The sequence below is a fragment of the Epithele typhae genome (genome assembly GCF_022376455.1).
Source record: "Epithele typhae strain CBS 203.58 chromosome Unknown BXZ73scaffold_11, whole genome shotgun sequence".
NCBI lineage: Eukaryota > Fungi > Basidiomycota > Agaricomycetes > Polyporales > Epitheliaceae > Epithele > Epithele typhae.
In genome coordinates, this window is record NW_025954202.1 from 62,159 (window position 1) to 78,274 (window position 16,116).

The 16,116-nt window shown below is 58.6% G+C and overlaps 6 protein-coding genes across 6 annotated transcripts; 2 read left to right on the plus strand and 4 right to left on the minus strand.

The window, feature by feature from the left end:
• Positions 1–877: 877 nt before the first annotated feature.
• BXZ73DRAFT_88859 (uncharacterized protein) lies at positions 878–1,827 on the plus strand (the record flags this gene model as incomplete). The annotated part of the gene is made up of 4 exons (XM_048025098.1): positions 878–1,235; positions 1,280–1,365; positions 1,421–1,745; positions 1,796–1,827. The coding sequence occupies 4 exons, from the start codon at positions 878–880 to the stop codon at positions 1,825–1,827; spliced, it is 801 nt and encodes a 266-aa protein (XP_047879937.1).
• A 300-nt stretch (positions 1,828–2,127) lies between these two features.
• BXZ73DRAFT_99235 (uncharacterized protein) lies at positions 2,128–3,342 on the minus strand (the record flags this gene model as incomplete). The annotated part of the gene is made up of 1 exon (XM_048027947.1): positions 2,128–3,342. The coding sequence occupies one exon, from the start codon at positions 3,340–3,342 to the stop codon at positions 2,128–2,130; it is 1,215 nt and encodes a 404-aa protein (XP_047879938.1).
• Positions 3,343–6,655: 3,313 nt separating this feature from the next.
• BXZ73DRAFT_88860 (glycoside hydrolase family 76 protein) lies at positions 6,656–8,253 on the minus strand (the record flags this gene model as incomplete). Its single annotated transcript, XM_048025099.1, has 8 exons — positions 6,656–7,244; positions 7,302–7,357; positions 7,414–7,439; positions 7,491–7,558; positions 7,607–7,702; positions 7,799–7,927; positions 8,004–8,137; positions 8,191–8,253. 8 exons carry the CDS (start codon positions 8,251–8,253, stop codon positions 6,656–6,658), a joined length of 1,161 nt encoding a protein of 386 aa, XP_047879939.1.
• A 970-nt stretch (positions 8,254–9,223) lies between these two features.
• On the minus strand, positions 9,224–11,192 carry BXZ73DRAFT_75827 (uncharacterized protein; the record flags this gene model as incomplete). The annotated part of the gene is made up of 4 exons (XM_048022291.1): positions 9,224–9,317; positions 9,371–10,149; positions 10,368–10,786; positions 10,841–11,192. The coding sequence occupies 4 exons, from the start codon at positions 11,190–11,192 to the stop codon at positions 9,224–9,226; spliced, it is 1,644 nt and encodes a 547-aa protein (XP_047879940.1).
• A 548-nt stretch (positions 11,193–11,740) lies between these two features.
• BXZ73DRAFT_43390 (uncharacterized protein) lies at positions 11,741–13,280 on the plus strand (the record flags this gene model as incomplete). The annotated part of the gene is made up of 2 exons (XM_048019137.1): positions 11,741–12,194; positions 12,247–13,280. The coding sequence occupies 2 exons, from the start codon at positions 11,741–11,743 to the stop codon at positions 13,278–13,280; spliced, it is 1,488 nt and encodes a 495-aa protein (XP_047879941.1).
• Positions 13,281–13,761: 481 nt separating this feature from the next.
• BXZ73DRAFT_88863 (EamA-like transporter family-domain-containing protein) lies at positions 13,762–15,604 on the minus strand (the record flags this gene model as incomplete). Its single annotated transcript, XM_048025100.1, has 11 exons — positions 13,762–13,887; positions 13,947–14,117; positions 14,180–14,273; positions 14,336–14,426; positions 14,484–14,521; positions 14,589–14,724; positions 14,782–14,933; positions 15,030–15,107; positions 15,162–15,193; positions 15,292–15,309; positions 15,377–15,604. 11 exons carry the CDS (start codon positions 15,602–15,604, stop codon positions 13,762–13,764), a joined length of 1,164 nt encoding a protein of 387 aa, XP_047879942.1.
• Positions 15,605–16,116: the final 512 nt, after the last annotated feature.

A 16,116-nucleotide genomic window follows, 5' to 3' on the forward strand; every position in this document is an offset into this window, starting at 1 on the left:
CAATCTCCGACCTCCGTCCAGAGTCCGGATGTCCGCCTCGCCGACATCCCCTTCAGCACTTCTTCTCCCATTCCCAATTGCCCCATTTCCCATGAGGCTCGTCTTGGTTGTCTCCCGTGTCTTTTCAAACATCTCTCCGGACCATTGCCACTGAAGTGACAGTTCGCCACTCGCGGGCACCAACGCGGTTGCCTAAAGCTATCTTCTACCAGGACACGGCACCCACACAGGAGGAGGAGCAGGAGCAGGAGCAGGAGGAAAAGGAACAGAAAATGGCGACGACATCTCGGTTGGCTACAGTTTGCAGAGGAAGGGCCGGCCGTTGTGGGGGTAGGTGGGATTTGCTCTGCGGAGCCGTACGACTAGCTCAGGGTTGAATGTGCGCACCTCGCTGTCTCTGCAATGTAGCGCGATCACGCCCCTATTCTTTCTTCCGCAGCGGATGACGCCAAAGTGGCAGATCGTGTGGACGGCACCTGCAAGTGTATAAAACATGCCGACAGCAGCTGTCTATTTCCCCCCGCCCTTGTGTTGTCCTTGCCGTCTGCGAGACAGCCCAACGCCTACATTTGTCTTCGCACGTAGCTTGCCTTTCTTTTAAGCAGGTCCACCGCTGATACGTATCTATTCTCAGATTCTACTCCTCCGCCTACTCTTGTGTTGTTCTTGACGTCTGTAAGACACCGTCGACACCTCGACTCGTCTTCGTGCGTAGCTTGCCTTTCTTTTTAAGCGGGTCCACCACTAATGCGCATACATATTTTTATCTTTATTGCCGCCGCTAAGACTTTCCCCCTTTCATCTTGTGCGCATCGTGATTTCTCTCCATCTTGTCCTTCCTTGACCCGCCTTCCATTCCCTAGGTTCATTTGGACCCATGCCTTCGAACGATCCCTTTGTCGCCCACCAGCAGGCTGTCGTAGCCGCCTGCGCCCAACACGAGCAAGCCTATCGCCAAAATCTTGACTATAGGCGCTGCATTCCTTTCGTTATTCACACCACCAACTACTTTGTCAAGTTTGGGGACTCCTGGTGCTTCACGTCCGAAGCTATGATGCAAAAGGAATTCGCCATTGTTGCCGAAGGGGATCCGAACGCGCCGCGCGTGCCCGTAGTCTACCACGTCTTCCAACACGAGCATCTGACGTACGCCATTATAGAATTCGTCGAGACAGTTCAAGTCTCGGAGGACATCTTCGTCCACAAGGTAGCCGCGGCCATCCTCTGGCTGCGTCGTCAACCAGTCCCCCCAGTGTCGTCCTCGGCCCTCTGGGACCAGGCCCTGCCTGGCACATAATATTCAAGAACAAGCATGCGCCTCTGCTCTTTACGGGCGCTATGGCCCTAGAACGCTTCTTGAATAAGGTCTAAACTCGTCTTCCTTCCTTACTCCCCCGCTGACGTAATATATTCTTCCCAGGCCGTCTCGATGTTGCAGCGACGAGAGCCAGGCCTGGCAAAGATCAGTATCGCTGGCGAACCGTTGGTGCTCACCCAGTCCGATATGGACCATAGCAATTTTGCCGTCGATGCCACGGGGCGACCGATCATCTTCGATTTCGGCCAGATAGGGTGGCTTCCAGAATCTCTCGCCAACTTTACGCTGCTCGGGACTTCCAGCTTCGCCGCCGACGTTTCTGTGCACGTGTTCGGCGACGGCCTTGACTCCGTGGCGGCATCGTCCAATCTGGCTTCGATGTGTGCAGTAAGAGTATGTCTGGGTATGGGATCTAGAGCCAACCTTGGTACGTCGGGTTTATAATTTATCGCGAATGTCACTGAGCAGTTCCTGCAGGCCTAGACAAGGACGGCAACCCGGCAACGTAAGACGGTTCTCTCTGTGGGTCAGCCCAGAACAGCCGAGCGCGAGCAGTCAAACGTGAAAATGTGAGCCACTTGGCGTGCTTTAATAATGGGAAAGGCAGCTGACAAGTCTGATATGAAATATAGGTAGCGTCAGCCTTCCTCCGTCTCCGCTTGCACTCTGCGCGTGGGGCCTGAACTTCCAACAACGTTCACCGAGGCTCACTCGCTTATCCTTTGGATGACGGATACATAGCTCAATAATCAATCATTCGATGATCGAGACACATATGTACACTACGTCTATCGCTTAGCACCCTCGTCTTAATCGTCATCGCCAAGCTCCAAGTCCTTCAAAGGAGTGACCTCGATGACACACTCCATCACGTACTGGGGGCGCAGGTGCTGGACATACGCCCTCAAGCTCTGACCGCTCCACTGCGCCGGCAGCGCATCGTCTTCAATGTACAGAGTCATCCGTACCTCGTCCATCGGAGCAAGCCCCCTCTCCACCCGACGCGCGAGCAGCTTCAACAGCACTCCCTCCACTCCAGGAGTACACTCCATGCCGGAGACGCACAGCGAGCGCAAGCGCGGACACAGGACCGTCCCGCCAGCGTCGCCACTGCCGTCCGCCGGAGGGAGGCAAAGCGCCCTCAGGATGCCGAGCAGCGAGCCCCCGACGCCGGGCGTGGGGTCGAGCGAGAGGACCTCGAGCTCCGGGAATGCGCCGAGCACCGCGCACAGCGTGTGCGGGTCGACCGTGCCGATCTCGTCTGTGCTGAGGCGCAGGGAATGGAGGGGTGCGACGTTGCCGAAGACGTGGGCATACACCTTGAGAAGCTGTGTGCAGACGGCGGGCTCGTCCTGGATGCCAGTGCGGTCTCCCAGCACTACCTCTCCGTAGGAGTCGTCTCCTCGCCACTCGGGTGTACTGCTTCGCGCGAGGAGCTGGATCCGGGAGTGCTCGCCCGCCTTGCGGACGATATGGCCGTGCGTGAGCGCTTTGAGTACGGGCAGACCGCTGAGGTCGTGGGGCAAAAGGGAGCTATAAGTGTCGAAGACAATGTGTCCGATAGCACCGGGTAGGGCGCTAGGAGTGAGCTCCATTTTGATGTTCGGGAGGAAGTCGAAGCACGAGAGAAGGTGTTGGATGGCGCTTGGATCCTCGGAGATTAGCGCGAGATTCCGTAGCCGGGAGAAAACCGGGTGAGGGTTTCTGGATGAGTCTTCACCGGCTTCAACGTGGGAGAGACTTGAGCGAGACAAACGAAGGCGTTCCAGGCTTGTGGCCGCGGCGGCTAGTAGACCGCGAAGACGGGGCCACGTCATCGAACGTCCGCTGAACTCGCAGTCGTCGAGATCCAGAGCGCGGAGATTTCTGAAGGCCGTGATCGACGTGAAGCCAACACCCAATATTTGCAGATGGCGGAGACAAGGAAGGCGTTTTGCGGAGAGCTTGATGGCGGGTTTGGACGAGAGAAATTCCGTTGGCGCGTCGGCGAAGCGTGTGACCTTGAGCTCCGCCAGTAGGGGCATGGGGTTGGCTAAAAGCTCGCACAGGTCCTCTAGCATTCGGGGATGGAGAGGTAAAGACAGGCTACGTATGCGTTGAGCATGGCTGACTAGCTTCCGATGCGTGACGAGGAAGAGCAGAGACTGGTTGTCGGTGCGAAATGAGATTGTGAGTGGGGCCGACCTGGATCTAGTGAGAGCGTGATACAAACAGTCAGTCGACCATCGAGAAACACTTCGGGTCCGACCGTTCGAGTCGACGCCCGTGTCGTAGAGTTCGATCTTGCTCCACAACAATGGCCAGTGCTGAACAAACGCACGCCAATAGCGACAGACCTGCATGATTTGGGATAGCCTGGCGAAACGGTGACCATCGAGAGAAACGAGTGCATCGCACGACAGGGGTTCCTGTACCCGCAGGAAGACGTCCGCGAGGATCTCGGGGGGAAGTCTGTAGATCCCCCATGTTCCGATGAAGGGGCGTGAAGGGGTGTCGGCAGCGGCTCGCATCGTGGCGAGGAGCACTGGCAAGTGAATTATCAGTTACCTCAGACACTGCGGAAGAAGTCAAGATCAACTTACGCTGCGGTATTTACTATTGACGGAAACGCGAGAACTGCTTCAACTTCGCCGCGCGGGCCACTTATAGTGAATCCTGCAACAAAGCGGGACGAGTGAGCCACTGACAGAGACAACCAAGCGTGAGCCACCGAAGTTCTTTTGACGTGCTCTCCGAGAGTCAGGGAGGAGTTCGGAGTTCTCCTGATGAATCCCACAACGAGAACATGCCTGACACTCACCGAACACCGACTGTCTGTGCTACGCAGGCGAACGAATGAGCATGCTCAACCGGCCGCGCCCGGCTGAGTCTCCCGATGAGGGACCTCCGCGTATTTCACTCCATCCAGACGTGCAGAAGTGACATCCGACAAGATGGTGCTCGAGGTCAGCACCTGATACGTTCCAGAGACAGCGAGGTGCGCACTTTCAACCCTGAGCTAGTCATACAGCTCCGACGAGCAAAGCCCGCCTCCCTCCACAACGGCTGTCCCATTCCTCTGCAAGCTGCAGCCAACCGAGATATTGTCGCCGTTTCCTTTCCCTTTCCCACCTATTCCTGTGTGGGTGCCGTGTCCTGGTAGAAGATAGCTTTAGGCAACCGCGTTGGTGCCCGCGAGTGGCGAACTGTCACTTCAGTGGCAAGGGTTCGGAGAGATGTTTGAAAAGACACGGGAGACAACCAAGACGAGCCTCATGGGAAATGCAATTGGGAATGGGAGAAGAAGTGCTGAAGGGGATGTCGGCGAGGCGGACATCCGGACTCTGGACGGAGGTCGGAGATTGGAGAGCACGCCGGGGGGAGGGAGGATCTTTCGAACAAGGCTCACAGACCGCATGCATCTCTGCGCGTTCATTACACATCTTTCCAGCGAGGCTAACCAAGGATTGTACGCCGATTCCCTCCAGAGCGTCTCAGTCGGCCTTCGTGTTTGCTACTCGGTGCCAAGGCAGCGGTGGATGAAGTTTGTAGCGACGTTCAAGACGGGCGAGAGCCTTGAGGTGTTGAAGGGCACGAAAGGGACAAACGCGAGAGCAAAGACTATGCATAGGGTAAAGAGGTTGATACACAGTACGAGGACGAGAACGGTACGCTGGCGAGGACGAAAGTGATGATGTAAGCACAGCTCAGGCCCGACCACGGCCCGACTCCTCCGCCCACTACCATCCCGACCACCACCACCACAAACATACCTCGACGGTGCACGTTGGTTTCCCCGTCCGCAACGCGAACGAGTACTCACCCCGGGGGCCACGAGAAGGCCTGCACCGATGCCCCGGGACCTCATTCCACCAGCTAACCCCTGCCATGCGCGCTTCTCGCAGGATACTTTCGGCGCGCAGCGTCCGTCGCCCTCTTCGTCGGCCTCCAGGATGGCAATGCGCCAGAATAGTTGCCAGCTCGTATGCAGGCTGCGTGGTGACGCGCGGCGCACACAGCGAGCAGCACGCGACGCCCCAGATGCAGAGATGCAGCGGTGGCTGTTGACGGGCCCGTACGGTGCGCGCGGCAGCCGAAATCGAACCATCCGTACGGGCGCACGGTGCGTGGAGGGCCATGAGTTTGACGTTGGTCCGCATGCGTGCCGTCCTCTCACGGGGCCCCGGCAGCGCAGACGACCCTCTGAATGGGGCAGACCAGAGCGGGATGGTCGTCGTGCTCTTGACTCCCGGCACTCTTGCTGGGGGCGTGAGTCGAGGAAGAGCGAGGGGGATGCTAGAAGAATAACAGCAGTGAGTCACTGAAGCGGTGCGACTGATTGCAGTGGAAGGGGCAAAGCAGAGAGGAGGGGAGCAACTCACCGGGGGGAGTGATGGAGAGTGCGAGCGGGGAGGGCAGACTTAAATGCGCCAGCGAAACAAGGTTCGCGCGCCCCTTCCCGTACTCCTCGCCTCAACTCAGTGCCTTCCAGGTGGTCCGGGGGAGCGTTCGTCGCGAGGATGCCCTACGTGCGGACGAATGGCGAGAGGGGACCCTGACGGCGATGTGCAATTGTGGGTTCTGGGGCCGACGTCGGAGGACGCCTGACACGGCGAGGCAACATGAATGTTTCCTTTCATGGCCAAAGCGATCCTGAATATCTGCCTCGAGCTCTGCACAGTGAGAGAGCGAGGGTTAAGCAGCGAATGTGGTACCAGAGCGTTGTTTACGGTTGTTGTGGTCTATAGCGACAGACGCCGGTTGGTTGCACCTTCTGGGCTTCTGGGCATCAACCGTGTGGTGTGTGCGTTGCGGAACCTGTACGGCATGAGGCGCTGTTGCACACACGGCGAGTCATGAGGTCTCTGAGAGAGAACCGAGAAGAGGCCGCGATACCGGGGCTGCCGTTAGATGGGCGTCAATGGTGGCTATAAGCGCTGAAACTAGTCGTGCCCAAAGCTTGAGAATGTTCAAGCGAGTCGATAGCAACAAGTATCAATACCGACTTTATTGTGCTTGAGCATGATACGCACCGTTGAAGCTCCATATGGCCACTCATCAAGTGTCCACGTCGACGGAATGATCCCACGATGAATTGACAAGTTGTTTTATACGCACTCGAGCCCAACTTGTAGTAGAGTGAGCCGACGAGTGCTCATAAATTCGAGTATGCAATGGTGACAGAGTGCGTGCCATCGATTCTGCTCCGAGTTTAGATGTGAAATCCACTTCCGCCGTCCATCAGCTCTTCCCGACGCATCTCCAAAAACGCCAATAGATATCACAGAAAGTCACAAAACATCCGCGATCAACCCTCCAACTTCCTTCATCAAATGTCCTCAGCCGAAGCCCAGCGAACTACGCGGCATGGAGCGCCGCGACGAACACGTCCAAGCTCGCAAGCTGGCCCCAGGTCGTGAACCCCTGAGGCGGCCCCGCCCACGCGCTCGAGTACGACGTGCCGTTCGCGGCAAGCTCGAGCAGCGCGTTCAGCTGCACGTCCACGTACGAGTGCAGGAGGATCCGGTACGCCTCGTTGTCCCCCCGCTTCGCGACGCGGTTGTACGCCTCGTCGATGGCGCGCACCCAGATCGCCTTGAAGCCGACGCCGTCGTTGTTCGAGTCGGGAGAGGCGCCCTCGGTGCAGACGCCGTTCGAGCCGGCCCACGCGGTCGACTTCATGCCCGCGTTCCCGATGGACACCGCGAGGTCGCGCCACTGCGTGTCCTTGGTGACGTCGTAGAGGACCTCGAGGCCTTCGAGGTACTTGCCGGTGTTGTAGGTAAAGAGCCAGGTCGTGGGCGTGCGGGAGCAGTCGAGCGCGTGGACGGTGTCGAGGACGATCGGGTCCGAGTTTAGGTTGAGTCTCCTGATCCAGTTCGCGCTGGCGATGGCGGCATTGGTGTACTTCGCATCTCCGGTGACCTCGGCGAGGTAGGCAGAGAGGCTTTATGAAGACACTGCGTCAGTGGATGCAATAAGCATGATGAGACAAGGCGCTCACGTGATGAAAAGACCGGTAGTGACGCTGTTGACATTGTCGTCTCCAGCATCAGTTCTCTGTTGACCGAATGTGAGACTGCTTGGATCAATACTTCCGTAACCTTGATAGTTACCCAAAAGACACCGCCTGCCATAGACTCTACAAAACCCGTCAGACACGCCAGTGAACGCAAGAACAGGAGCTACTCACTGCCCTCACAAGTTGCCGAGAAGCCGAAGTTCTTGGTCGAGATCGAGCTCGCGCCTGCTGGGATGACGCTGCCCCGCTATTTAGCCTCCGCGGCCCAGCCCACCACGCACACTCACAAGGTGTTCACATGGGTCCAGACATCCTCCGCATGGGAAAGCAAGTTCGTGTCCCCATAGGCACGGAAGCCGTAATACGCAGCGGTCGCCCACCACCTGAATCGGCACAATCCTACGTGAGCATCCAAGGTCGTCTCTACCGGACAGCCTCTGCGCAGGCCCGTCCTTATGGCGGGTGCCGCGTGCACTCACATCGCATCGTCATTAAAACCGAATTGGTCGTAGTGCGCCCACAAGCCGAAGACGTTGTTGAGCTGGTCCACGACTTGCGCCTTGTACTTGGTCGTCCCCGCGCGGAAGTCCTCGTTCGCCATTGCGGACCTGCACTTGCGGTCAGCGACATGCCTCCACGGTATCCCCGATGGCTGTCGGAGACGGGTCCGCAAGGGACACGCACCAGACGTTGCCGGCCTGCCAATAACCGATCCCGGCGAAATCGCCGCTCGCGACGTTGAGCTGGGGAAGGATGGTGTCGATGGCGGCCTCCGAGATGGAGATAAGCTCGGCGTGCGAGCGGTTGTTGGTGAACTCCTGTGGATGGGTGAGTCGTGCGGAACGAATGTGGAGCCCACGGGGAGACCCACCCTCCAGCTGAGAGGGACACCGAGGTCCTGAGCGAACGCGGCCGCAGCCAACGCCAACGTCATGCTAAGAAACTTAGCAGGCCCGAATGCCATCGTCGGACTAAAGGTAAGGGGGAGCGAAGAGGAGGAGGGGAGGAGGGAGGTCCGAAAGCCAAAGGAGCGGGGCAGACAAACGAGGTATAAAAGGGCGCGCTACCGCGGGGAGAAGCAGATGGGGCGAAACAATGATGTCGTCATACAGAAGCAACGAGGGCACCTTATGTATCTTCGCGACGTCGGCTGATCCCAAGGTCTGCCTGGGCGGGAGAGCCTGCCCGCCCGTGGCGGTCCGCAGATGCTGTGCTCTCTAGCTACGCGCAGCTGCCAGCCACCCCCTCGCCATCGGCCTGTTGCGACGATCGGACGGCCCGGAAGCAGTGTGGCCTTTCTATGGCGCCCCTTGACTCATGTCATCTGAGGTCCAAGCTGCACTTCCATTTGGTTTCGCTTTTGCATCTCGGGCCCTCTCTTATGTCAGGCGAACGAAGCCTGACAACGGTCACACATGGCTCATGGTCATGAGAAGGGCTATGAAGATGAGAAGAAGCAACGCACCGTATGGCGCCGGGATCACGGGCCAGAGAAGTCGAGAGCCGACCATAGATCGCAGACACGGGAGTTGATGGGAGTCGGGATGGGCTTTCGGATCCGCGGCAGAGCAAAACACGCGCGCATTGGGAAGTCAGCGGTCCGCCGCAAAAGTCAACCGGCAACGATCACGTACTTGTCAGCCTTAGAGACAAGGCAAGTAATCCGACAAAAAAACCGCACGCAGCTCAGAGGTATGTTCGACCGCTACTACGTGGACATGGGTTATGTGGACGTGAGTTGCTACTCGCTCCGGACAAGGGAAGCGCTCTTTCATTGGAGCAATCTACTTACTTTGAATGACAAAACAAAACAAATGAGCACAACAGTAGAAGAACAAGCTTACAGGGGTATACAGTATAGTAGTTGCGGGTTATCAAGGGAAGGACCGTCCGACGGTTCACGTTCACGCTTCAAACCAGCCGGCGCTGAGCATCTCGTTAGCGAGACCGGCCCACCCTTTGCGTCTACCCTTCCTCCCAGCCAACTCTGTAGCGAACCTGCTCAGCCATGTCAGCAGATTAAACCTCCCCCTAACCTCCTTTCTACGCACCTCAAGCACTCCTCGAGCCTCCATCTTCCCTTCCCGTCCATGTCCAACGCCTGTGAGCCACCCTGTCTCGCAGCGGGGGTATACGGCTCCCCAGGGAGTAGCCTCCTCGTCAACGCCCACATCATCCCCGCCACGAACGCATCGTGCGCACCCACTTCGTCCAACATCTCCTTGCTTTGCTGAGCTTGCGCCGCCCGTGCCCGTGCCGCCGCGTCCAGAGCTGGTCTCACGCCGCCGCCCTGACCCGCGATCTGCGTGCCGTCCGAGTCCGAGTCTGAGTCCGACTCCTGGCGGCGCTCCTTCTGCTTCTGCTTCTGCCTCTGTCGTTCCTTCTGGCGTTCCTTCTGGCTTGGGCCCGGGCGCGCATCCTGTTCTCGCGGCTGCGGTGGTGGCGGCGGGCTCCTGAGGAGGTCGGCGGTGAACATGCTCGACGTGTCCGTCTGGTGCCCGCCTGCGAAGTAGTCGCTTCCGGACCGGACAGACTGCACGTCGCCCGTGAGCGGCAGCCCGCTCGCGCGCGAGAGCGACGCCGGGTCTGGCGGCGCGGGCGCGGGGGTAGGCACCGCGGGCTCTGCCCACGCCGAGGCTTGGAAGTACTCGCGAGTCGGCACGGAGAGCACCGCGGCACCGTCCGCGCCCCAGTGCGCGACGAGCAGCGCGTGCGGGGGTGCCTGCCCGGCGAGCGCGAGCAGGAACGCGCGCGGCGCGGAGGCGTACTGCGACGAGAGCGCGCACGCGTAGTGCCTGTTGAGAAAGATGACGTCCACATGCGGCATGAGCTGGTACGCGGAAAAAGGTGTTTCAGCACGACTGTGTGGGAAGCGGCGAGAAGGAGAAGACAATGAAGCGAGCGGCCATTGGCGAACGCGCCGTTCTCGTTGTGGCACGTCGCAGGCGCGATGCCGTTTCGCGTTGTGAAGCACGAACGCGCGCAAGTGCGTTTCGAGTGAAGGCGTGGACAGTGCGAGAAGAGCCGGCGAAGAATCGAGGGACTCACCGCTTCCACGCCCTGGCGTGCGCGTCGACCGACGTCGAGGCTGAAAACACAATGACTTCGCCATTTGCGCTCGCGCGCGAGTCCGTCGAGGCCCATGACGTTGTTGAGCGTCGTCTTCACCGATCGGCCTTCGAAGTGAATCCAGTCGATGGGTGCAGGGCTATTGGGGATGGGTATACGCGATGTTTGTTGAGCATTGGGGCCACCAGAACCTGATGTTGATGGCCGTGGGCCTGTAGCACCAGAGACGCTTCCAACAGGAAATTGCTGAATGGGGGCAGGAGGTGGAGAGACGGGTGGTCCGTTGAGAAATTGATAGTTCTCGGGCACAAGCAGCGGGCCTGTGAGAGAGATGAACTCCTCGTGGGTGATATCGGGGAGAGGATTGTTGTTAATCACGGTGCGACTGTCGGTATCGTCTACACAGCACGTTTTGAGCACATACGTACAGCAATAGTGACATTTCAACATACCTGCATGTAGCACCCACGCGCTGGGCACTCCCGACTCCGGCCACACCTTACAGTATCGTGTGGTGACCCGTTCCGCTTCCAGCTCCTTGATGATTTGACGACCCTCTTCGTTTCCTCCGAGCGGCGCCACGAGATGGGCTTCGACTGCAGGAAACTGGGCGACGATGGACAGGCATGTACTTGCGGAACCGCCCCGCACTCGGGCAACCGAGTGGGCGCGAACGGCCGCGTTGGGCTCGGGGTGGGTGGGGAGCCCGAGGTTGGTGGTAAGGAAAAGGGTGCCGTTCGCAACAACTCGGAGAGGCTTCCGCGTCGCCGTCGTCGCGAACTCGTTTGTGTTGCGGCGCCCCATAGGGCGAGTGCGGTGAAGAGGAGAGCGTCGCCCGATGGCGTCGACGCGTCCGGCGCATCACAGGGTGACAGCCGTGACCGACGCGGTCTGCGTGACCCGGAGCGTTCGGAACAGTCGTAGTTTACTTGACGATCGAGGTCCCTCTCACACGGCATGTTCTGCTCTCATCGTCTCGTCCTCCCCTCGATTACCGCCACCTCAAGGTCAACACGCCCTTATCTCCACTGCCCTCTTCTTCACTGGATGGCTAGAGGCAAGCGACAGAGACACCGCGACGCCCGCCAGGCAGCGATGGCTTCGAGTGACGAGCCTACCGCAGCATCCGAAGATGAGGGAATCCAAGTGCCGCCTTCATCTTCACAAGGATCTCTGAACGGTTCGTCCACACGTTAACAAGAGTCCTCACTGTCCACCCATCCCATAGTGCAGACGTCGTCCTCTTCAAGCACCCCAGCCCTATGCTTCCACCCAAACCTAGATCTCCTCCCCGCGCCCCCCGCGCCATGCTTCCACCAAGGCACAAATCTCCTCCCCGCGACCCCCGCGCCATGCGCGAGCGCGAGCGCGAGCGCGAACGTGACAGGTCGCGCTCCGTCACTCCGCCTCCCGCTCAGACCCCTTCTTCGACGTACCTCGCGCTCGCTGAGCAGTCCCCATCCCCGCTCGAAGACCCGGCGTCCTTGCGCAAGCTGCTCGTGCTTGACCTCAACGGTACCCTCCTCCACCGGTCCGGCGCGCACCTCCACCACCAGCCCCGCGCATATGATCCGCACGGCCGTCCGTTACCTCGGCTTCGCCCAGTACACCCGCGACCGTACATGGGCGCGTTCCGTGCGTTCCTCTTCCACCCAGGGACGATGTCGTGGCTGGACGTGATGGTCTGGTCGTCCGCGCAGCCACATAGCGTGGACGACATGGTTGACAAGTGCTTCGGAGATTCCAGGCGAAGGATGATCGCGGTATGGGCGCGAGACACGCTGGGGCTGTCGGCGGACCACTATCGTGCGTGCTAGTCATTATATGCGTCAGATCAGTCCCGCTCATCTGCACCCAGACCGCAAAGTGCAGACGACCAAGGACTTGGCGAAACCGTGGACGTTGCTGGCACCCAAAACCGCCAAAGATCCCTCCGCATCTCCTTCAACCTCCATTGCCAGTACCCCGCCCTCAAGCCCCGTGCGCTGCACTCTCCCTCCCCCACCCGCGCCTTCCACCGACGTATCACCCCAAGCGCACTCGGCGCTGACGACCCTCCTTCTCGACGACTCCCCACGCAAAGCCGAGTTGCAGCCGTACAACCACGTATGCATCGGCGAATACTCCGGTTCGCTCCGCTCAAAAGACGTGGAAAATCTTCAGAAAGAGCAAGAGTGGTCTGCCGCGGTCGCCGCCCGGGAGGAGCTCGACGCATTCAAGGCTCATGCGCAGGCTCAAGATTCCTCTGCCCAGCCGGTGACAGCGTCCGCCGAAACCTCCTCGCCGGCGAAGGCGGAAGGAGCGGCGGAGGTAGAGGCAGACAGTCCAGCCACCGCGGAGTCGTCCCAGAAGCGCAAGCGGAAAGAGAAGAAGCTGCGAAAACGCGCGGACCGCCTGTATGGGTACGCGCAGGGCAAGCCCATCGTGTCATACGACGAGACCTTGCTCGCCGTCATCGGCGTGCTCGACGCGATCAAGCACCAGGCGAACGTCGCTGCGTGGATCCGCGCTGGTGGACTGTGGGGTACACGACCACCAGTGTCCTCGGCGTCAACCACTGCATCTTCTTCGGCTGCGATGGACGGCTCGTCGTCACTGACGAAGGAGGAGAAGGCGACGGACGAGGAAGACGACGCTGGGGCTCGGTCAGATGACAGTACGCTGTCCGTGGAGAAGACAGCCGGGAAGAAGCGGCAGCGTAGACGCGGACCCAGTGCAGAAGTAGAGGCGAAGGCTACCGGCGATGACGCGTTAGAAGAGGAGATTGCAAATGGGGAAGAGAAGACGAAGATGTGGTTTGATGATGCGGATGTGGTTGCACACTGGGCCAGACGGGGGCGGAAAGCGTTGGAAGCGTTGGAAATCCCGGTAGAGCATGGGATTGAGCGGTAATCGTGAGTCGTGCTCCCTACCCTGTCATATATTGCTCTGCGATGTTTTCTTGCATGATGCTATGTCCATTCCCTCTTGCACAAGTATCTCTGCCCAACGAGCGACAACCGCAGGACGGATGTATACGCCGGCAGCAGCGGCAGCAGCAACGAGCAGCCGTTCTTCCCCCTCCACCGATGTATCCAGGTTCGTTCGGGCTGTATATATGCGGACAGAGTGGTGATACGCGGTCCGAGATTTCCTTACAACAACGGCGTGGTGACTGGGTATAGTGTGCACAGAATAATCGCGAGACAAGGGTAAGTGAGAGATTGCACGGTCATGATAGAGTCAGTTTTCAAGATAGCGGATGTGGACGTGGATAAGGTCGGAAGAAACTGTGAACCGCAGACGTAAACCAAACCCGAATGACCGTGTATGGAGTTCGAGCTTCATCCCCTTCCAACGGAACCAATGGTCGCGCTGGTTGAGCAGCCTGTCACTAGTGCCGGGTGTCATCGATATCTCCAGACTCCTCCTCGTGGTTCGCGAGAAGCCCGTCTTCGACTGCCGGATCGTCCCGTGAAGTGACCGTGCCCTTGATCGCATGAGTGCTCTTCTTGGATAGCTGCATCGTGTGATGAGCAAAGAACGGCCCGAGCAATGGCACAAGGGGACGAAACTTACGGCAACGTAGAGGGCGGAGCCTATTATGATCACGGTTCCGACAATAGACAGAGGCGGCGGGACTGTGTGGAAGAAGGCGAACTCGAACGCAGTCGCGAAGACGATCTGGCCGTAGACTGCGATCGTGCCCCGTCCCGCTGCCTCGCGTTGCAGGCCCATGGTGAGCAGCGTCTGTGATGGTTGTCCGGTCCGGTGAGACCCTGACGAGATATGCGAAGAAAACGACTGCGCACCTGAGCGACGAAGCCCGCGAGTCCGATGAAGAGCAGGATGGCCAGCCAGTCCCAGCGCAAGGGCACGACTACCGGTGTTTGAGTGACGAGCATCCTAACAAACGCAGCGACGTGGGAAGGTGCACGAATAAATTCTGTAGAAGGTGTGGTGCTTACACGAACGTCGTGAGGATTACGCAGAGCGACGAGAACGCAACCATGTTGTGAAGGGTGTGCGCGCGCGAGCCGATGTAGCGGATCGTCGTATCTACGGTGCAGTGGTGTGAGAAACAGACGCAAGCATATGATGAGGGCAGGTACATACATGCGCCGGCCGCTCCGAGGGCACCGATGAGTGCAAGCCTGTACATGTGAAGTCATTGAGAGCTCCTAAGTCGCATGCGCATCGCCAGTAAACAGACGTGCTCACCCTACAGCGAGTAAGCGTTGCGCTGGTGACACTTCAGGGGCATCCCCCTCGCCAGGGATAGTAGGAATGGTGCTGTCTATGTTGCCAAACAGGAATGCTGGTCTGGCGATCAGGACGACGCCAATCAAGCTCGCGACTGTAAATCATCTGTCAATCTCGGGACATGTACTGACGATCAGGAACAAACACCTACGACCAGCAAGGGCATTGCGCACCGAGAAATGCTCGCGCAAGAAGATGGCACTGGCTAACGCAGTGAACATCGGTGACAGGAACTGGAGTACGGTTGCATCCGAAAGCGATAGATATTGCAACGAATAGTAAAGGCTGAACAGGCCGATGAACCTGCAAACAATCGTGAGTACGCACACATGCATCAAGCTTTGAGCCAACGGGTTGGCGAGCGTGGACATGATGCGTGTGAATGATGTCCTTGCGCACCCAAAGATCCCTCGCTGTACGAGGAGGAGCCGTACGCCTTTAGGTCCGAGAAAAGGGTCTGCAATGCCCATGCAGTACCTGGAGAAACGCTTTAGCGCCAGCAGTCAAACCTCGATAGAGAAGTAAACGCACATGTAAAGCAGACAACATGCCCAGGTGACTGCCTGTAGTACATGCTGACGTTAGCCCCGTTGGACGCATATGCGGTACGACCGGCGCCGGCTCGAGTCATCTCATGGTTCACCGGCACCGTCGAGCTCACCATCCGCACGAAGACGAGCTGCACGGAAAGCACAGAGGGTGAGCCATAATGGCCAAGAGATAAAGTTATATATTCGACTGCTCACTTCAATCGGGGGAACAGGGGGATCTAAAGTGTTCAGCGTCTTGACCCCGACGTTCATAAGAGCGAAGAAAATTTGAGCTGAAGCGACGAGCGACAGTCCATAGTTCGCCTTGACGAATTCACGTAGGGCCCTCCATAAACTGGTTGAAGGGGCCGCTTCTCGACTCTGAGTGACGGCCAGATGAGATTCTGCCGCAGAAGATTGTGCGGTCTGGGACGGTGCGGCCATCGCGTGGTGTCCCGGCTAAGCTTGCGAAGACTTGGAGGCTTGGCCTGGATGACTTAGAAGGACCCGGCGTTATAAGTTCGCCGGTCACGGATCGATGTTCAGGGAGCTCGAGCCTGAGAAGGTGCAGGACAAGCCAGGCTCCTACCCAGGTGAGAGTTGGCGTTGGGGCCTCGTGAACGGGAAACGTCGCATTTATCCCTGGGTGAGACTCCGCCTACTCAGACCGGTTGTCAACATGCGCTCGCATCCGTCAGGTAATCCGGCTGACAACATGCGCGAGTCTCGGAGGTGTTGAAGTTCAGATTACATCGTCATAAGTATCGCGGCCTCGGGTCTACCGTGGCACACTGTGACATGAAATCAATATCAATCTAGCTGGCCACAGCTAGCAGTGCGGGAACCTGGACATCGACAATGCACACGTGACGTGAACTTCAGCATTTCTCCCGCCTCTAGACTCTAAGACTAGAGATCTCAGAGATCTCAACGTCAACTGGAAGCGCGACTGGGCA